The sequence below is a fragment of the Hyperoodon ampullatus genome (genome assembly GCF_949752795.1).
Source record: "Hyperoodon ampullatus genome assembly, chromosome: 18".
Lineage (NCBI taxonomy): Eukaryota > Metazoa > Chordata > Mammalia > Artiodactyla > Ziphiidae > Hyperoodon > Hyperoodon ampullatus.
This window is the reverse complement of record NC_136931.1, coordinates 14972855-14994809: the sequence shown is the minus strand read 5'-3', so window position 1 is coordinate 14994809 and position 21955 is coordinate 14972855. Positions and strand designations below refer to the sequence as shown.

At 43.9% G+C, this 21955-nt stretch overlaps 1 protein-coding gene across 2 annotated transcripts in view; it reads left to right on the top strand.

Annotated features, from left to right (window-relative positions):
• The window catches only part of PHLPP2 (PH domain and leucine rich repeat protein phosphatase 2), a gene marked incomplete at both ends in the record, with an annotated part of 71438 nt that extends 49966 nt beyond the window's left edge, over positions 1 to 21472 (top strand). Inside the window, 9 exons of one of the 2 annotated variants that reach the window (XM_079724390.1) lie at positions 3330 to 3425; positions 4735 to 4890; positions 7447 to 7647; positions 12362 to 12524; positions 12736 to 12866; positions 14013 to 14123; positions 14961 to 15155; positions 16605 to 16836; positions 20321 to 21472. In XM_079724390.1, the coding sequence (XP_079580516.1) occupies positions 3330 to 3425; positions 4735 to 4890; positions 7447 to 7647; positions 12362 to 12524; positions 12736 to 12866; positions 14013 to 14123; positions 14961 to 15155; positions 16605 to 16836; positions 20321 to 21472 (2437 nt within the window). The remainder of the gene's footprint in view (positions 1 to 3329; positions 3426 to 4734; positions 4891 to 7446; positions 7648 to 12361; positions 12525 to 12735; positions 12867 to 14012; positions 14124 to 14960; positions 15156 to 16604; positions 16837 to 20320) is intronic. The other variant, XM_079724391.1, reaches the window with a different exon arrangement.
• Positions 21473 to 21955: the final 483 nt, after the last annotated feature.

The following is a 21955-nucleotide window of genomic DNA, read 5'->3' as shown; positions in this document are numbered from 1 at the left end:
GGCCCGTGAGCCATGGCCGCTGAGCCTGCGCGTCCGGAGCCTATGCTCCGCAACGGGAGAGGCCACAAAAGTGAGAGGCCTGCGTACCGCAAAAAAAAAAAAAAAAAGATTAAAGGAGACAGTAAACACAAAATATGTAGCATAGTGCCTGGCATAAAATGAGTCTCTCAAGAAATATTAGCTGTGATAGCCAGGTTTCTTTTTGTTGTTGTTACTTTATCATCATTATTATTAAGCTATTGTTCTAGATTCTCTTCCATCCATTTCTTTCTGTCATATCTTCCCATCAAAACCCCAACATGGGGCTTCCCTGGTGGCGCAGTGGTTGAGAGTCCGCCTGCCGATGCAGGGGACACGGGTTCGTGCCCCGGTCTGGGGGGATCCCACATGCCGCGGAGCGGCTGGGCCCGTGAGCCATGGCTGCTGGGCCTGCGCGTCCAGAGCCTGTGCTCCGCAACGGGAGAGGCCACAGCAGTGAGAAGCCCACGTAATGCAAAAAAAAAAAAAAAAAAAAAAAAAACCCCAACATGGGGCTTCCCTGGTGGCGCAGTGGTTGAGAGTCCACCTGCCGGTGCAGGGGACACGGGTTCGTGCCCCGGTCCGGGAAGATCCCACATGCCGTGGAGCAGCTGGGTCCGTGAGCCATGGCCGCTGAGCCTGTGCGTCCGGAGCCTGTGCTCCGCAACGGGAGAGGCCACAACAGTGAGAGGCCTGTGTACCACAAAAAAAAAAAAAACCCAACATGGATCAAGACTAAGATTGACCTTCCCCAATGAGCTTGATCATTACTGAAGAAGATCATGTATTTAGTTTCCAGCCTCATCTGGAGCCTCTTCTGCCGTCAGCTCCTTCGAGTGTCCTGACATCTGTTCCAAATTGCTTGGCTTCTCTCAGCCCCACTGCCCCTCATCTCCTCGGCTCCAGAGCTCAGTTTTCCACTTGACTGGGAAAATAGAGGTCATCATGGGTGATCTCTCTCAGCTTCCTACCCCCTTGCGTAAATTCATGTAGATTCATATCCATTCTCTGCTTCTTTCCTCTGTTCAAGGCCAGTCCAGCCATCTGTGCCTTTGATCCCATGCACTCCCACTGCTCTGGACCTTGCTCTGTTAGTCATCCTCCTCCTCCAAATCTCATGTGTGTTCGGTGTTTTTCTTTTTTTTTTTGTGGTACGCGAGCCTCTCACTGTTGTGGCCTCTCCCGTTGCGGAGCACAGGCTCCGGACGCACAGGCTCAGCGGCCATGGCTCGCGGGCCCAGCCGCCCCGCGGCATGTGGGATCTTCCCGGACCGGGGCACGAACCCGTGTACCCTGCACTGGCAGGTGGACTCTCAACCACTGCGCCACCAGGGAAGCCCCGGTGTTTTTCTTTTCCTTGGTCTCCGTGCACACTCATAGCTCCTGTCTTAACAAACAAAAAATGTTCCCTTTATCTTGCCACCCCTCTAGTTATTGTCTGTTCCCTCATCCCTCTCATCCCTTTTTGTCCAAATTTCTCGAGAATTATCTGCATTTCTTGGCTCAATTTCCTGTTCCCCTTTGTTCACCTCACCACAACTGGCTTTAGATCTCCTCTTGGGGACCTTTTCTGTGTTGACACTGTTCATCTTGTTTTCTTTTCTTCACATGTGCTGTCTCCTTGGCTGGCTGAGACTGTGTGATTTTTTTTCATGCCGCTCTGGCCCCTTCTTCTGTCTCTTTCTTAACTCCTCTTTCTTCGCTAGCCCTTTAAAGGTCGGTTATCCCAGGGTCTGTCTTTGGCCCACTGCACTTCTCATTTGACACGATCTCATTTACTCCCAGGATTTCACTACACTTCAGTGTCAGAATCACCCAGATCACCAGTCCAGACCTCCTTCCTTCAGCCTCAGACCTGTATGTCCAATTTCATAACAGATGTTTCATCCTGCACTTCTCCAAGTACCTCAAATATGTGCAAAATTAAATTTATGATCCACCCTCCACCCACACTTTAACTTGTCTTGTTTTCTGTTTTGGCTTTTGGCATTATCATAAGACAATCAGATCCAGATGGACACCACTGAAATTCATGATTCCCACCCTCATTTGGAGCTTATCCGTCCTTTCTCTGGATAGGATTTCCTCTCTGGTCATCTAGGCTGAAGCCTAAACATCACTTTTGATTCTTCCCTCTGCTCCACTCACATGTCTAATCCATCTCTAAGTCATTTTGATTTTTGTCTCCTACATGTTTCTGGCGCCCCTCCCCTCCCTTCCAGGTGTGTTACTACTCATTGAGGCCCTCATCATTCCCTGTCAGGAATTCCCTAACAGCTTCCTGATTACGCTTCCTTTTACTAATATCACCACCTCAACCAGACCTCCGTGTATGCACAGAGTGAGCTCTTAAAAGTGCAAAACTGCTCACCAGCCCTTCAGCGATCCCCCTACATCTGCAGGATAAAGTCACAACCTCCTAGACATGATCAGATACTTCTATCCTCGTTTCTTCCCACTCTGTGCTCTGTATTGGCTGTTCCAGCATCACCAAACTGCTTATTATTCTTTTCTTGCCTCTGTGCTCTAGCTCATGTTGTCACCTCTTGCTTGGAATGTCCACCACACCTCCGGTGTGTACAGCATTCTTCACCTTCTACCCCAGATGTCGTATTTCTTAGGGAGCTTGCCTTGAAGTGCTTCCTTCACTAAACGGTCAGAGCAGCATCTGCATTTCTCTTAACAGCACTTATTTCATTCTGCCTCATCGTATTGATCCATCGATCAGTAGGTACTTTGAGGCTTGGGGAAGCTACGTAACATCTGAAAATAAATTCCTGTGACTGAATATCCTCCCAGTGCTCTACTAAAGACTTGAATTCACATTCTAAACGATCCGGAACTTTTCCCCCACTAGTTATCTTTTGTCCTTACTTCCTCACTTTTATTCATTTGGTTCATTTTTTCCCAGAATTTGCTTCTCTTCTCCCCGCATCATTACTTGAGGAAATCCTACTCATTTTTGAATATTTGTTTAAAATGGCTCTTCTTCCTTTAAGGCTTTCCTCTCCATCCCATCCCACCACCTATGTGCTTTTCTATACTGAAGGCCTTTGTATCTTCATTGAGCCCACAGCACGCTTGATCCAGTGTCAGGCATGTATGTGTGCTTTTCTCTCTCCACGTTTCTATCAGCAACATTCATTGAGCACCTACTGTATTCCAGGCAGTGCATCAGGGATGCCTTGGGGATAGTGCTTCTGCCCTCAGGGAGCTCAGGGGACCATTAACGATACATTACAGACTAGTGAAATGGAATGAGTTCCACTCATCATCTTAAATGATGCCTTTTAATTATTTATTTTCTGCAGAAACCTGCTTGAGTGTGTCCCTGACTGGGCCTGTGAAGCAAAGAAGATAGAAATACTAGATGTGAGCTATAATCTCCTGACAGAGATTCCTATGAGGTATGCATTTGTTAATGTATATATTATGTGTGTATTTAATTAATTTTCCTATATTTGGGTTGCCTTTCAAGGGTACTTTGATTCATTTGTTCAGTAAATATTGAGTATCTGCTAAGTGCAGGGCAGTGTGAGTGCCGTAAGGAATACAGTAATGCCTAAGGCGTAGTCTTGGCCTGCAAGGAACTTAGTAAACAGATAGTCGGGGTGCCTTGTGCAGAGATAACTGTGATAAAATGTAACAAGAGTTGCTGACATAGGTCGGTGACATGATAGTGATAATAGAACATTTGTACTGGATGATTTATTATGAGCTGGGCAATGTTCTAAGACCTTCACTTTCATTATCTTATTTAATCCTGTATCAACCTTATTTTATAAGTGCTGTTATCCTCCTCTTACAAATAAGGAAACTAAGGCTTAGAGTGGTTAGGTAATTTGTCCAACATTGCACTTAACTAGGAAGTGATAGGAGGTGGCATTTGAATGTAGTCATTCTTACTCCAAAGCCTCACTCTTGGTCACTACACTATATAAATAAAATGTTTTAGAAATTCAGAACTTTGGATAATTAGAGAATGCTTCATGGAGAATGCCTGTTTGAATTGACCTTTATAAGATGGTAGGATTTCTGTATGTGGAGGGGAAAGATAAAGGTGTTGGGAGGTGGTGGGGGGCGTATATTAAAAAGTACCAAGATGTGACATGTGCAGTTATTACTTAGTGGAGTCTTTAAAAGTAAATTAGAGGGTTTGTAGCATAGTAGGTATGAACACAGCTTTGGAGTCAGACTTTAATCCAAATCCTGACTATACCATTTACTACATTTGATGTGAGATCTTTGGCAAATCAAAGTCACTTAACCCTTCTGGACCTAATAGTTAAATGTCCTGGCACATTTTGAGAATTGAATAAGGAGTAGTGTTGGTTATAATAAATTTTGTTATTAGCTTATTATAATCAATTATATTAATATTAATAAATTCACTGAATTTTTGGTGCTATCTGTCTAGACCTAAAATCTAAATTGATTTATTACACAAATTGCTTTTTTTGTTTAGATGTGTTCTGGGCTGTGTGCTTTCATTAATTCACCTTTTCCCAGAATGACCTGAATGACTTCCTGGTGGGTGGTGGGTAAACATATGGTTGTGGCTGCTTTCTTGGCTCAGGCACCTGTCAGTGATTATACTGTCTAGAAGAACACAATTCTATTAGTTTACTGATTTTAGTTAAATAGCCAAGGGCAGACTCAGGAAGAGAGATTTAAATCGGTTTTTTGTTGTTGTTTCTTTGTGTTCTTTCCCCTTAGAATCCTTAGTAGCTTGAGTCTTAGAAAACTCATGGTGGGACACAATCACGTGCAGAACCTTCCAGCACTGGTGGAGCACATCCCTCTCGAGGTGTTGGATATTCAGCATAACTTGCTCACCAGGCTGCCAGATACCCTCTTCTCTAAGGCCTTAAAGTAAGTACTGTAGATTTTATTTAGAAGAGCAGAATCATTTACTAAGCAAACTGCCTAGACTTGTCATTGGAGTGACCTTGGGAACCATCTTTACAGAGTGTTTTTCTCATAATCCAGCTATGGGTGGAGACTTATTTGCAATTTGTATGGAATAAAATATGACACTGTCTTTTTTTATATAAATTTATTCATTTATTTTTGGCTGTGTTGGGTCTTTGTTGCTGCACGCAGCCTTTCTCTAGTTGTGGCGAGCGGGGGCTACTCTTCGTTGCAGTGCACGGGCTTCTCACTGTGGTGGCTTCTCTTGTTGTGGAGCACAGGCTCTAGGCGCACAGGCTTCAGTAGTTGTGGCACACGGGCTCAGTAGTTGTGGCTCACAGGCTCTAGAGCACAGGCTCAGTAGTTATGGCACACGGGTTTAGTTGCTCCATGGCATGTGGGATCTTCCTGGACCAGGGATCGAACCCATGTCCCCTGCATTGGCAGGCGGATTCTCAACCACTGTGCCACCAGGGAAGCCCCGTGACACTGTCTTATGAGGCAGGAATCTTCAACTCAAAAGGTGAGATAACCATCAAGTACTTAGGAAGTTACAGTGTTGTAAGCAGATTTAAAGAGCCTGTGGGGGGGCTTCCCTGGTGGCGCAGTGGTTGAGAGTCCGCCTGCCGATGCAGGGGACACGGGTTCGTGCCCTGGTCTGGGAAGATCCCACATGCCGCGGAGTGGCTGGGCTCATGAGCCATGGCAGCTGAGCCTGCGCGTCCGGAGCCTGTGCTCCGCAACGGGAGAGGCCACAGTGAGAGGCCCACGTACCGCCAAAAAAAAAAAAAAAAAAAAAAAAAGAGAGAGAGATTGGGAAGGTTCAGACTTTCATCTAGAAAGCCTCTTTGATCTTCAAATAGAGGTTTCAGCATTCTGATACAGCTTCTTTGGGTACTTTTCAGCTTTTGCATTAGGAGAAAAGGGCATACCACTGAAGTTAATTTAGTTTTTGCTTCTAGCTTTGCTAAGCTATCATTAAGTTATATTCTTTATTTGCAGGGCTTTTTTACTCCCTACTTTGAAAACTGTGCATTTAAAGTTATGTTGTTCCAAAAGTATTATTTACTTTCTCATTGTAAATTAACAAATAGATAGTATGTCTTCCTATTTTAATACCTGTAATCAGGTTTATTTAACACATATGTCACCATTAAATGAAAATTTGTTTTTAATTATAGTTTTCTGCAATATGGAGAAGGCAGTATTGTTCTTCAATTTTGACATGGAGAAAGCAGAGAGAAACAGTGGTAATTTAACTAGGCTGCAGGAGGCATACAAAAAAGCATTTAGCCCACAAGTGTCTGGCTTGTTCTCTGGCAGTTTATACATCTCTTAATGTGTAATATGCTTGGTTGGAGTTTCCTAAAAATAAAATCTTTGGAAATTCTAAAAAAACATTTGAGGGAAATTTTCTTTTTGGAAAGTTTTAGTGCGTAACATTTGTTAATTAATAAGCATTTGTTAGTAATGCATTACAGTGCATTTCATTCTGATGACAGTCTGAATAAAATCAGTTTCAGCTCTAGAATCTTTAGTAAGGAAGTTACCTAGCAGTTGTAGCAAACTGTCAATAATATTTAATACTAACTCTGCATGGAGCACTTTTGGGATATATGAAGACACAAACAGACACACACTTCCCTCAACAACTTAAAAGCTAATTAGCAATGTGGATCATACAGTTTGAAGAAGACTAAAGAACACAGAAGTTTAATAATATTAGCTGCCTTTTACTGAGCATGTTCTGTATGTACCAAATACCATGCTAGGCAGATTTTTAAAATCATACCATGTTTTACTTCTTAGATTGGTGAAGATTAAAATGAATTTTGATACTCAGTGTTGACAAAGGTGTGAGCAAATGCAATCATATATCCTTCTAGTGGCATAGCCTATCTGAAGTATACTTTGATATAGCCTTTCTGGAGCTCATTTTGGCAGTATGTGTATAAAAATCTTAAAGATATATGTAGCCTTTGACCCCACATATTCTGCTTCTGGGAATATGGCCTAAAGAAATAATTGGGTGAGGACTCGAAGGTGCTCATTATAATGTCTATAATGGCAAACAATTGGAAACAGCCGATATGCCCGTTATTAGGAGATTATAGGGGGATTGACTAAATAAATATGATCCCATTAAAATCAGACAAACATTTTTCTAAAGGGTGTCCTCACAGTTCATATATTTGTGAACATGATACTCAACAACATCGTTTCAGTGGTCATGCAGACAGTAAAACATGAAGCTGGGTTAGAATTAGGCCACCACAGAATCCCGGCAACACAACTAAGCCTGCATTCTTCCCTCTCTACTTGGCTTACATGAGTTGAGTAGAAGGAATTTTGTTTGGGTAGGATCAATCAGAGAAAACTACCTGAAGGAAATTACTTTTGTCATGAGTTTGGGAGCACGGAAAGGCAGTGTTACATACTGAGATGGCATGATGGTTTCCACACAAGAAGGCAACCAGTAGCCATAAAGGAAATGATGATTTGCATGCGTTCTGTCAGTCTCAGATACTTGAATGCATCTGCAAATAGTCTGGAGTCTCTGCCATCTGCTTGCACTGGGGAAGAGAGTCTGAGTGCACTGCAGCTGCTCTACCTGACCAACAACCTCCTGACAGATCAGTGTGTGCCCGTCCTGGTGGGGCACCCACACCTGCGAATCTTGCATCTTGCAAACAACCAGCTACAGACGTTTCCCGCAAGGTAAGCAAACGCGAACTTTGATTGTGTCAGATACATAACATGATTCTGCATTTGTCAGACTACATCACAGCTGTTTTACTGGGTACTCTGGCTTTATGTTGACCGACTTACTGGTGCTGTGATTCCACTACTTGAATGGGAAAATCTGTACCCTGTTGTTAAGTATCAGTAACCACAGAGGTTGTGGTTAAAATGTGTTTAATTCTTAGTTCTATTTACTTAATAGTGGTCTGAGAATTTTCAACCTAGAAAGTACAGGCTTATGAAATAAATTAAATTCTGAAGATAATTCTTTCTTTTCTCCTGTCAGCACTGATATATAAAATACTGTTGAGTCCATTAATTTGTTCATTTTTATATATGTTGAATGCCTACTGTATGTCAAGTACTATGTAAGTACTAGGGAAACAGTGGTGATTAAGTTACAGTCTCTGTCCTCAACGAACTTGCAGTCAAATTAGGGAAATAGACAAGTATATAGGCAGTTGCAATGCAGTGTAATAAATGCAGGATGTTAAAGATATGCACGGGTAGCTGCACTGAAGAGATGTATAGTATTTAGCCAGGCTACATTTATAAGACATAAGAGGGATATTTAGTGTTGTCAAAGTTTTTTTTTTTTTTAACATCTTTATTGGAGTATAATTGCTTTACAATGGTGTGTTAGTTTCTGCTTTATAACAAAGTGAATCAGCTATACATATACATACATCCCTTGTCAAAGTTTTAAACAGTGTCAGTGGAGAAATAAGTATCTTCCAAAATACATTTGATTAAAAAAATTTTTTTTTAGAAAATTTCACACCAGAGGCACTTCCCTGGTGGTCCAGTGGCCAAGACTCCATGCTCCCAATGCAGGAGGCCTGGGTTCGATCCCTGGTCAGGGAACTAGATCCCACATGGCACAATTAAGAGTTCACATGCCACAACTAAAAGATCCCACATGCCACAACTGCAGATCCCACTCGTGGCAACGAAGATTTCACATGCCGCAACTAAGACCCAGCACAGCCAAAAAACCAACCAAACAAATAAATAATAAATAATTAAATAAATAAATATATTTTTAAAAAATTATTTAATTTATTTTTTTGTTGTTGTTTTTGTTTGTTTGCGGTACGCGGGCCTCTCACTGTTGTGGCCTCTCCCGCTGCGGAGCGCAGGCTCCAGACGCGCAGGCTCAGCGGCCATGGCTCACGGGTCTAGCCGCTCCGCTGCATGTGGGATCTTCCCGGCCCGGGGCACAAACCCGCGTCCCCTGCATCAGCAGGCGGACTCTCAACCACTGCGCCACCAGGGAAGCCCTAAAAAAATTATTAAAAAAAAATTTTGACACCAGAAAAATCCATTTATACCATAAAGGTAGTCATTAAAAATCATGTTTTCAAAAACTAAGAACATAGGGAAATGACATTTGATATAATTTGAATGAAATTATATATATATTTCATATAAAATTATATCATGTTTGATACAATTTGAATGAAAAGAAAACTATTCTAATTTTGTTTCACAAATTTTCTTAGAAATGTGTTAAAGTTGAAAAACGTAGAAATTATAATTTTTGTGATTATAAAATGAGATATTTGGAGATACTGATTGCTTCCTTGAAAGAATTTGAACAATGGCTTTTATTAATTAATTTTTTTTTCTTTTTTTTCCGGTTGCATTGGGTCTTCATTGCTGCGCGTGGGCTTTCTCTTGTTGTGGCGAGTGGGGGCTACTCTTTGTTGCAGTGCACGGGCTCCTCATTGTGGTGGCTTCTCTTTGTTGTGGAGCATGGGCTCTAGGCGTGCGGGCTTCAGTAGTTGTTTCTCGCGGGCTCTAGAGCACAGGCTCTGTAGTTGTGGCACATGGGCTTAGTTGCTCCGGGGCATGTGGGATCTTCTTGGACCAGGGCTTGAACCTGTGTCCCCTGCGTTGGCAGGCGGATTCTTAACCACTGGGACACCAGGGAAGTCCCTGAACAATGGCTTTTAAAGTGAATACAGAATCTTAATTTCAGGATGTGATAGATCTCTTGAAATCCTATCAGATTAATTCTGTTGGCCTCAAATATGTTCACATAAAGTGCAAATGACGCACCACTGACAAGTTACATTAGTTTATGAAGCTGTTGGGAGATACCAGATGTAATACTCTGAAACTAATGAATTCCACCTAATTTGACGACACTCTTACTGTTGGAGTGGTCAAAAGCAGGCTGATAGAAAACTTAAAACTCACCTAAGAATATGAAACTAAGAAGTTAGAAGTAAGGACAAGAATCAACAGGAGATTACACAAAATTAGAATAATCTGAATACAGATGATAAAACTAAATGGGGGACTTCCCTGGTGGCGCAGTGGTTAAGAATCCGCCTGCCAGTGCAGGTGACACAGGTTCGAGCCTTGGTCCAGGAAGATCCCACATGCCGCAGAGCAACTGAGCCTGTGTGCCACAACTACTGGGCCCACGAGCCACAACTACTGAAGTCTGCGCGCCTAGAGCCCGTGCTCCACAGCAAGAGAAGCCACCACAATGAGAAGCCTGTGCACCACAAGGAAGAGTAGCCCCTGCTCACCACAACTAGAGAAAGACAGCGCACAGCAACGAAAGACCCAACAGAGCCTGAATGAATGAATGGAATTTAGAGCATTATTTTAAAGAAAATGTATGTTCCGTACTGAATAATAAATCTCCTGTCAAGTTATCTCCTGAACAGTGTTATAATTGCACAGGCACAATCCCAAGTCTTCTGTTTCCTTTGGACTATTTTCAGAATCTAGCACAGTTCTGGGTGCTCAGTAAGACACTTAATGAGATACAGATGCTGCGTTTCTATCTGTAAGTCAGAAGGATCCAAGTAGGGAATCATGTAAGAGAAAAGTGTGAAATTTGGACATGGGAATATTTTAAAAATATATTATTAAGTAAAAAAAAAAGCAAGTTGTTAAACAATACATATGATAAGCATCATCATGTTTTAATTCGAAACATAGAGTTTCATGCATTAAAAAGGCCAAGACTACTCTCCACCAAATTGTCATCAGAGATTAAATCTAGTTGTGGGATTAAAAGGTTTTTTTTGATGTTCATCTTTATTTTTCAATTTTTTTCAGTGAGTATTACTATTGTAATAAGAAAGAAAACAATTTTAGCTTACTGAGCTTAATTATTACAAACTATTCATCAATTTTCTAGCAATGAAAATTATCAATATTTATGATATATGAAAAGGGCAGGATATAAATTTCATGTAAAATCTACATATGAAAAATTTAGCAGGAAATTCAGCAAAATTAAAATAGTAATTTTTTCAGATTGGTATTATTGTTGATTTATTTTCTAAACTTTCTATGTTACAGCAGTTTATTATTTTTACAGTGTTTAAAATTGGTAGATAATGAGAAATCAGAGCAATTTGTAATAATCTGATAAAGGTGTTAGGCCATCTTAAGATGTTTTGCTTACTGTGTAGAAAACTTTGCTTACTGGAGGGACAGTGTGAATCGCCTGCATCACAGTCCCTAGCACAGCGCTGTATGTATTATAGGCACTTGATAAATGTTTACTGAAGGTGGATTATGTTATGAGTAACTGTAGAAATTTATTATTTTTTTAGTTTATTTTATTCATTTAGTTTTGGCTGTGTTGGGTCTTTGTTGCTGCACGAGGATTTTCCCTAGCTGCGGCGAGCGGGGGGCTACTCTTCGTTTCCCTGTGCGTGGGCTTCTCATTGCAGTGGCTTCTCTTGTTGTGGAGCACGGGTTCTAGGCATGCGGGCTTCAGTGGTTGTAGCACGCAGGTTCAGTAGCTGTGGTACACAGGCTTAGTTGCTCTGTGGCATGTGGGCTCTTCCCGGACCAGGGCTTGAACCCGTGTCCCCTGCACTAGCAGGAGGACTCTGTACCACTGTGCCACCAGGGAAGTCCCTAGAAATTTAAAACTAAAAGGAGGGAATTCTCTGGTGTTCCAGTGCTAAAGAATCTGCCTTCCAATGCAGGGGACGTGGGTTCGATCCTTGGTCGGGGAACTAGGATCCCACATGCCTCGGGACAACTAAGCCCTCGCACCTCAGTTAGCCCGCGTGCCACAAACTACAGAGCCCATGCTCTCTGGAGCCTGCGCACCACAACTAGAGAGACGCCCACGCGCCACAACAAAGAGCCTGTGCATGACATCAAAGAGCCTGCGCAACACAACAAAGATCCCGCGTGCTGCAACTAAGACCCAAAGCAGCCAATAATTAAATTAATTAATTAAATTTTAAAAAATTAATTAAAAATAAATAAATAAAACTAAAAGCAATCTTAGTGATGATTTAGTACAACTTCTTTACTTTATAGCCAAGGCTATTGATGTCCACTGACACTAATCTACCCAGTATTTTGCAACTAGTTAGTGGCAAAGCAAGTACTGTAACTGGTCAACCAACCCTAGGCTGATGCCAATTCAGCCACTTCCTAGAAGTCAGATAATAGGAAGATGTTCGTGCCCTAAAGATCCAGCAGCTGCAGTAGACGCGCAAGGAGGGTTCAGCCCTTGAAGTGCACTGAGAGGGAGGGAGATGGGGCTGAGGCTCAGCGAGAGTGTTTGTTCACCCTCGTGGCTGTTTCATTCTGGCTGGTCATTGGGCAGCGGGTCGGTCACCTCTGTACTCTGGCAGCTGTGGAACTTGTTTGGCAGCTGCTCATTTGGGTGCAATATGGTATTTTGGTGTTTCCTTTTCAGCAAACTAAATAAATTGGAGCAATTAGAGGAACTGAACCTGAGTGGCAACAAGCTTAAAACCATCCCCACAACCATCGCAAACTGCAAAAGGCTGCACACTCTGGTGGCGCACTCCAACCACATTAGCATTTTCCCAGAAATACTGCAGTTGCCTCAGATACAGGTACTTGTGTGCGCTGGAATGATGTCTGGGGGTGATGGGAGAGGTGTGACTGAGGCAGTTCTCTTCTCCTAAGGAAGAGGAAAGTGGAGGTTTGGGATCACAGTATATTTAATTGGCTTCTGGGAAGAAATTAAATTCCCTTTGAGGATATAGTAGGACATTGACCCTTAGGGAGTTAAGAATTAACTTAATCTCTCTGTTTTCCTCTCAGTTTGTAGACCTAAGTTGCAACGACTTGACCGAAATCCTGATTCCAGAGGCTCTGCCTGCTACTTTACAAGACCTGGACCTAACTGGAAATACAAATCTGGTTCTGGAACACAAGACGCTAGACACATTTAGGTAGGAAGACTTACGAAGTTGAATCCACATGTGCTGTAACTCCCACCAGCCTTGTGTGATTCTTCTTAAGGACTGTGGAGACTCAGTTCATTAAAGGAATAGAATGAATTAGATCACAAGGCCCCTCGGTTCTGTTCTTTGAGTCAGTTTTCGATGGGTGTTCTGTCCAGCAGTCAGCCCATAGATATTCGAACTCAACATGGTGGGTACTGCTCAGCCGTACCCCAGTATCTTTACAGGGCAGGTGTGTGGCTGCACCCCACAGGCCTGCAAGCCCTGTACTTGCCCAACCTCGAGACCAAAGAAAGAGCCCAGAGCTAGCAACAGAGACATCGTGTTTTAATGGGTAGGGGGATCTTACATGTCTGAAGCAAGGTCCCGGAGCAACACCCCACCGTGTGCAGCATCTGGCGGGCAGGACATGGTAGTGGCTTTACTACTGCGGGAGAGGGAGGTTACCAGTTATAGAGGGAGGTTGGCTCATCAGTTACCTGGAAAACAAGCAGAGGCACGCCCCTTCACCACCCCTTTGATAAACTCTCACAGTAGAGAGAGTTCTGATCTAAAGAGAGAACAGTCACTAGCTGGGGCCGAGTGAAGCGGGGGTGGGGAGGTAGGTATGCAGGCATTTACTGATCAGGCTCTGTGATTCAGAGGGAAGGTCAGTCAGGCGAGTAGGGTGTGGGTGAGGCAGGCACTGGTTGGGCAGGGTCGTACAGAGAGCAAGAGAACAGCCATCCTGAGTGGTGTGATTGTACAGCAGGCATAGGCAATTTAGGTGGCACAGATCACATTACATTACATCTAAGACAATGCAAGCTCATTCATTGTACCAAGACTTCACTGTATCAAAATACTTAAAATAAGTAGGCAGTTGAAACTTAGAAATCTTTGTTGTGCTTAGTTTTTCATTGAAATGAACGGCATCGATTATAACAAAATTGGCCCCTATTTCTTCCTCCTACCCCTTTCCTTTCTCTCTCTTCTTGGCCAGTGGGTCAGCATACTACTTTCTTTGGTCTCTCTGGAAATTAGTCTTAGTCTGTCAACAGATTATTTTATAAAAACATAAATTATTGTTGGGATAGCTTCTGTAAAGTACAGAAGCATATACGGTTTAAACTTCCTTTCCTCCACTTCCCACAGCCATATCACCACCCTGAAAATTGATCAGAAACCTTTGCCAACCACTGATTCTACAGTTACATCAAACTTTTGGAGCCATGGACTGGCTGAGATGGCAGGGCAGAGAAACAAGTGAGTATCACGGCCATGGAGACTGAGAAAGTTCCCCTGACATCTGGGAAAGGATCTGGTGCTGAAAGCTAGGCCATGTTGTTCTCCTGTTGGACATAAACAAATCACAGAATGCCAACATCAGATAAGATTCCTCTGAGACCATGATCCAGTAAGACAAAACAAGATGAATGTGCAGCCCACAAAACACCCACACGCCATCTCATGACTAAGATGGGTGACTGCTACTTTCTTTATCAATCACAGCTTTGTCCCCATGCTAATCTTCTTTCCCTGTAGATAAGATTTATTGAGGTACCCAACCATAGAATAGCCCTGCTTTCTGACAGCACCCAATCTAGTATGATCCCCCACTTTGTTAGATCTTCCCCAAAATGACCCAGGCAGACACAAATCCTGTACTAGATTTTTTCCAATACCCTCATTTACCTCAGAGACCCATGGTGTGCTTTCTCTTGTTGCAAGGCATAATAAACTCAACTTCTGCAGCCACAGGTATGTCGTGCACCTGGGGGAGTCTTTGGCTGAAGGGTGTTGATACTAGTCCTTAATCACTACGAAGAGAAAACATCTAATTTTCCCAGCCTTCCACAGCATTGCAGAGCTAATATGTACTGCCCCCGAATGTGGCTGAATTCCCCCTTTTCTTATGGCATCAACTCTTTAAGATGCTGCTTACTTATCTTCTGTAACACTTTTTTCATGTGTAGATTAGGATTTACTGCTATTCTTCTCCACCCTCAGTCAATACTTACTTTTTTAAAGAAGGCTCCCTGGAGAAGAATGCTTTACCACTAACTTTCTTCGTTGTTTGTCTTTCTCCTGTTTCTGTGATAGGCTTTGTATATCTGCTCTAGCTGTGGATAACTTTGCAGAGGGCGTGGGAGCTGTGTACGGCATGTTTGATGGGGACCGAAATGAGGAGCTCCCTCGCCTACTCCAGTGTACCATGGCAGATGTGCTTTTGGAAGAGGTACAGCAGTCAACCAATGACACAGTTTTCATGGCTCACACCTTCTTGGTATCTCACAGGTAAGCAGGTGGGTTGAATAATTCCTAACTCGGTTCTGCTTTTGGAAAATGAATCTCACTAAGCCAGAAGGTCAGGGTCTCAATTATAAGTACAGGGGCAAGGTGAGATCTTGCTCTTTGTTCTGTGACCATTCTCTCCATCAGCATGGAAGGTGGGGACTTTGGCTCTTTAAAGAGCCTGTGGAGGCATCTGTTTTCTCTGTTGAAACCAAAGGCTGCTGAGAATCTGGAAAGCCCAGAAATCTGGCGCAAAAGGTTGTGTGTGTGTGTATGCGCATTTCGGGGAAGGAAGGTGGTAATCCTTTATAAGATTCTCCAAAGCATCAGTGACCTACAAAAGGTTAAGCACTCATCAGATTCTTGTGTTCAAAATACTTATTATTGGGGATTTACCAAGTAATCTCCTCACTAAAGTCTAAGCCACTTAAGGGCAAAGACCCTATAAACCAACGGTTGAAAATCTCTAAGTGGCTAATAGAGCATCTTGCACATCAGGTGGGCTGCATAAAGGGTACATACAACTGAGAGGGTGTACCTTTGTATAATCAAGGTTGAAACGGAACAACCTGGAGCCCGAGGTGGTTTTATCTGTCATTATGACACAAAGATGTTGGGAAAGGAGTATTTTTCAGTAATAGAATTGAGCCTAGGGACTTGGCAAAACAAAGGGTGTGGGAAAGGAAACTCAGTTTATGAAGCACTTCCCAGGAGCTGGGCACTGTACCAAGCATTTTTCATACTGTATCTTTAATTTTCAAAACAATCCATGGAGGTGGGTATTTTAATCAGAAAAATTTCTCGGAGCATCAACTTGCTGAGGCTCTATAGCCCATAAATGGCAGAGCTGGAATTTGAAACCAGATCTTTCTGATAGCATCTGCTCTGTACTTAGCATTGTGTACCAATCGCTGAGGGGGATGGATGCTGTGTATATGGGAGAGATACAAGGAAAATTATGGGCCTTCCTTCAGGGAACTTACAGCCTAAGTAAGTGGTTCACAAAGTGTTGTTCTAGGACTAGCAGCCTCAGCATCACCGGAAACGTATTGGAATGTAGATTATTGGGCCAGCCCCTTACCCACTGAATCAGAAACTCTGGGGGTGGGCCCAGAGTTGTCTTTAACAAGCCCTTCAGGTGTTTCTGATTTGCTACCGTTGGAAGCCACCGAATTAGGTCATTGTAGTCTATGATCAGGCAAGCAGAAGCAACAGAGAAAGCCTCACCTTGTCTCCTCTACCCGGACCCTTCTGGTAAAATTTCTCAGCTAAGAGTACAAGGCAAGGCTGTCTTCACCATCATCACCCACATCAAGAGACTGCCTTCAGACGGAGGAGGGTGAAGCGGCTTCAGTCACACGGCAAAAAAACGAGGGAGTCATGGACATGAAGGACCGCTGCTTTCTTCTAAAACTAGCTGCCATGTTTTCATTTTCTTTTCTTTATCAACAGGAAATTAGGAATGGCTGGCCAGAAGCTGGGCTCTTCTGCTCTCCTTTGTTATATCCACCCTGACGCTGCCGATCCATCAAGTAGCTTTAGCTTGACCGTGGCCAACGTTGGCACGTGCCAAGCAGTCCTGTGCCGAAGTGGGAAGCCAGTGCCCCTGTCTAAAGTCTTCAGCCTGGAACAGGACCCAGAGGAGGCTCAGAGGGTGAAGGACCAAAAAGCCATCATAACAGAGGTGAATCTTGCTCTCCACTGGTCACTTCCGCTCCCCGAATCTAATGAATGCTGTTCTGCATAGAACAGTGAAGGTCCATTTTCTTCCTATCAAGCCCTGTAAATTGTATCCAATCCTGAAAATAGTAATAAAAGAAAATCTGATGAGCAGCTAATGACTAGCAGAAAGAAAAAGCAAATTAATTAGAAATGAAAAATCCTAATTTGTGGTCCTTGAGACATATATAGCATGTAAAGTAAATGTAAATGTCCTCCTTGGTTAATTTTCATCTGGTTATTCCAAACAGAAGAAAAAACGTTTTATAGTTGGACATCCCTGTTCTGAAATGAAAAGTTTCACAGTATTTTTCCTTTTTATATTGTATATGGCTTAGTATACTCTGGTATTGTTTTTTTTTAATAAAGAAGCATCAGTATCTCTATAACTTTTCTCCCTTTTCAGAAGCTAGCATAACGTTTTTGCTTTCAAAAAGACTTTAGCAATTACATGTGAACATTGTTTACTGCAAAGCAGAATTTTGTTCAGATCTTTTGCCCATTTTTCATTGGATTGTTTGTTTCTTTATTGTTGAGTTCTTTGTGTATTTTGGATACAAGTCCTTATCCGAAATGTTTTGCAAATATTTTCTCCCGGTCTGTGGCTTGTCTTTCATTCTTTTAACAGTGTCTTTTGCAGAGCAGAAGTTTCTAGTTTAATGAAGTCCCGCTTACCAATTCTCTTCTTTCATGGGTCATGCTTTTGGTGTTGTATCTAAAAACTCATTGCCAAACCCAAAGTCACTTAGATTTTCTTCTGTGTTATCTTCTAGAAGTTTCATCTTTTACATTTAGGTCTGTGTTTTATTTTGAATTAATTTTTGTGAAAGGTGTAAGCTGCTCCGTGTCCAGGTTTTTTTTCTTTTTTGGCATGTGAATATCCAGTTGACACAGCACCGTGTTTTGAAATAGACTGTCCTTTCTTCACTGAATTGCCTTGGCTCCTTTGTCAAAGATCAGTCGACTGTATGTGTGGGTCCACTTCTAGGCTGTCTGTTCTGTCAGAATTCTGTCATAAGGACTATAAAAGATTCCATCCAAGGAAGCACAAAACCAAAAAAAGTATCATTATAATGTGGTTGATGCTATGGAGATTCTGGAAATTTGGTCTTAGGAGAGTCAGTCAAAACAAATGAAAGATAAAAGATAACTTTTTGCTTGATTAGTCTATTACAGAATTTAGATAATGTTCAGATTTTTCTTAGGGAGTCCTGGACAAGTAGGAAACATTTTTATAACTACAGACATTTATTGTTTTCTTGTTATTTGCTAAGCATCGTACTTTCACTGTTTTGTTTAAGCTTCACAATAACCCCCATGAAAGAAGTGCTTTTATTTTCATTTTACAGGTGAGGGAAATAAGATTATAAATTTCGAGAGTTTGTGACAAATTCTGATAAATGAGGCAGGATTTTCACCCAAAGCATGACTGCAACTATGAAATTAGTATATTGAGGGCTTTAGCAGTTTGGTTTTATCTTGAGAAGAAATCAGTATGAAGCACCTGGCAGATAAACATTCCCAGCCTGCAACCAGGGTTCTTCCTTTTCCTCTGAGTTTAGAATTACATCGTTCTCGGTACAACCATTACAGAGTAGGTAAATTATGCCACAGATTTCAGACTTTAGGCATTAGTCGGTGCTTTAGCTATAAAAATTCTCTTAGCCATTTAGTATCTTCAGTCCCAACTCTGCCTTTAAATGAGAAGTCATATTTAGTGACCCATCTGAGTTTTGGCCCCTCCAAGAATACTAGTGATGGGGAATTGATAGTTTTGCTTATTGTTTTTCTAACAGATGTTTCTCCATTTAAGAACATGCTGAGGCCTGTACTTCATGTTAGAGCAAATATCTTTTGAGATGGAGGTGCCTTTTAGCCACTTAATTTTAATTGGTTTTAACTCAGTCCTCTGAACTATTTGCAGAATAATACCCATTTGATATTCACACCTGCTGGCTTCCTCACATTTTTATGATGTGGGCCTTCTGCTGTGAGGTAGCTCCTGCCTGGTTCCCATACCCTTTGTGATGTGGGCCCTCCGGTGTGAGGTGGATCCTGCTGGGTTCCCATCCCCTTGATGATGTGGGCCCTCTGGTGTGAGGTGGACCCTGCTGGGTGCCTCATCCCCTTGGTGATGTGGGCCCTCTGGTGTGAGATCACAATTGCTGGGTTCCTCAGGTTTATATGATGTGGGCCCTCTTGTGTGAGGTCACTCCTGCCTGGTTCCCATCCCCTTAGTGATGTGGGCCCTCTGGTGTGAGGTGGATCCTGCTGGGTTCCCATCCCCTTGGTGATGTGGGCCCTCTGGTGTGAGATCACAACTGCTGGGTTCCTCAGGTTTATATGATGTGGGCCCTCTTGTGTGAGGTCACTTCTGCCTGGTTCCCATCCCCTTGGTGAGGTGGGCCCTCGGCTGTGAGGTCACTCCTGCCTGGTTCCCATCCCCTTAGTGATGTGGGCCCTCTGGTGTGAGGTCACTCCTGCCTGGTTCCAGTTCCCATGGTGATGTGGGCCCTCTGGTGTGAGGTGGATCCTGCTGGGTTCCCATCCCCTTGGTGTTGTAGGCCTTCTGGTGTGAGGTCACTCCTGCCTGGTTCCCATCCCTTTGTGATGTGGGCCTTCTGCTGTGAGGTGGATCCTGCTGGGTGCCTCTTCCTCTTGGTGATGTGGGCCCACTGTTGTGAGGTCACTCCTGCTTGGTTTCTCACCTTTTTATGATGTGGACCCTCTGGTGTGAGGTCACTCCTGCCTGGTTCCAGTTCCCATGGTGATGTGGGCCCTCTGGTGTGAGGTGGATCCTGCTGGGTTCCCATCCCCTTGGTGATGTGGGCCCTCTGGTGTGAGGTCACAACTGCTGGGTTCCTCAGGTTTATATGATGTAGGCCCTCTTGTGTGAGGTCATTCCTGCCTGCTTCCCATGCCCTTGGTGATGTGCACCCTCTGGTGTGAGGTGGAATCTGCTGGGTTCCTCATTCCCCTTGGTGATCTGGGCCCTACGGTGTGAGGTCACTCTTGGCTTGTTCCCATCCTCTTGGTGATGTGGGCCCTCTGGTGTGAGGTGCATCCTGCTGGGTGCCTCATCCCCTTGGTGATGTGGGCCTTCTGGTATGAGGTGGTTCCTGCCTGGTTCCCTTCCCCTTGGTGATGTGGGCCCTCTGGTATGAGGTGGATCCTGCTGGGTTCCTCTTCCCCTTGGTGATGTGGGCCCTCTTGCATTAGGTCACTCCTGCTAGGTTTCTCACCTTTTTATGATGTGGGCCCTTGTCCTTTTAGAATTCTATACATTTATTTTTCGTAAGTCCACTTAAAATTACACAGGTCCTAGGAAAAACCACATAACATGTCAATTCTGTTTAGTTGTAGAGCCCTAAGCATTGTGATCTAGAGAGATATAAAACTCTGTGTCATTGTTGCTTGTTTCTCAGAGTTTGCATTCTGCTTGTCTCTAGGACAACAAAGTGAATGGGGTAACCTGCTGTACCCGGCTGCTGGGCTGTACATACCTCTACCCTTGGATCCTCCCCAAGCCCCACATATCTTCCACTCCACTTACCATTCAGGATGAGTTGCTGATTCTGGGAAACAAAGCATTGTGGGAACACTTGTCATACACAGAAGCAGTCAACGCAGTATGCCATGTACAAGACCCATTAGCGGCTGCCAAGAAGCTGTGCACATTAGCGCAGAGCTATGGTTGTCAGGACAACGTGGGTGCGATGGTGGTTTATTTGAACGTTGGCGAGGAAGGCTGCACTTGTGAAATGAACGGGCTCACCCTCCCAGGTCCTGTGGGATTTGCTTCAACCGCTGTCATCAAGGACCCGCCCAAGCCAACCACTCCTTCCTCCAGTAGTGGTATTGCCTCTGAGTTCAGCAGCGAGATGTCCACTTCAGAGGTGAGCAGTGAGGTGGGATCCACTGCTTCTGACGAACATAACACTGTTGGCCTGGATGCTGGCTTGCCTTCAAGGCCAGAGAGGCGCTGCAGCCTCCACCCAACGCCCACATCAGGGGTGTTCCAGCGCCAGCCTTCTTGTGCGACTTTCTCCAGTAACCAGTCTGACAACGGCCTGGACAGTGATGACGACCAGCCCGTTGAAGGGGTCATGACAAATGGCAGCAAGGTGGAAGTAGAAGTAGATATCCACTGCTGTAGGGGGAGGCAGCTTGAGAACTCTCCCACTCTTAGGGAGAATTCCCCTACCCCGTGCCTCGAGGAACGCGCTAGAGGGTTAGTTTTTGGGATCCGAAGACAGAACAGTGTGAATAGTGGCATTCTGCCATTGAGCAAAGACAAGACGGAGTTACAGAAGTCTCCCTCCACTTCCTGTCTCTACGGAAAGAAACTCTCCAATGGCTCGATTGTGCCCCTGGAAGATAGCCTGAACCTCATCGAAGTGGCCACAGAAGCACCCAGGAAGAAAACTGGCTATTTTGCTGCCCCCGCTCAGCTGGAGCCAGAGGACCAGTTTGTCGTACCTCGTGACCTCGAAGAAGAAGTAAAGGAACAAATGAAACACCACCAGGAAAGCAGGCCTGAGCCTGATTCCAGCGAAGAGGGTCGGACCGAGCTCGCAGAGGAGTTTGACACGGCGCTGTAGTACTCCCCCGGGGGCCACGGCGCTGGGGAGGCTGTGAGGTGTGGGGTAGGGCACCCTGCCAGGGGCACTCTGCCTCTGCATTTCTAAACCACAGATGAGAGGAGGGTAGAACTCGGAGCCAGAAATGGTGAGAGCTGTCAGGGTCTTGCTCTGGATAAGCTAGTAAACACCATCAGTGTTCAGTTCCACATTTAACCTGCACTGGGATCCCCAGGGCTACTGGGGAGCAGGCAGGCATTGCCCTGTACCAGTGCTACCACCTGCCATTAACCCTTTCTCTCCTAGGATAATTTTGAGAATTTGCCTGCCTGGGCAGGAAAGGGACTATTTCTGTGGAGGAAATAACTGAAGATTGATTCCCTTTACTGATTGCTGCTGTTGGATCTCTGTGACAGAGAAAATCACCTTATATCTCAACCTGACGGGATGCAACGTGACTAGTCACATGGCTTTTCCTTCTTCTCTACGAGAATACAGCCTATC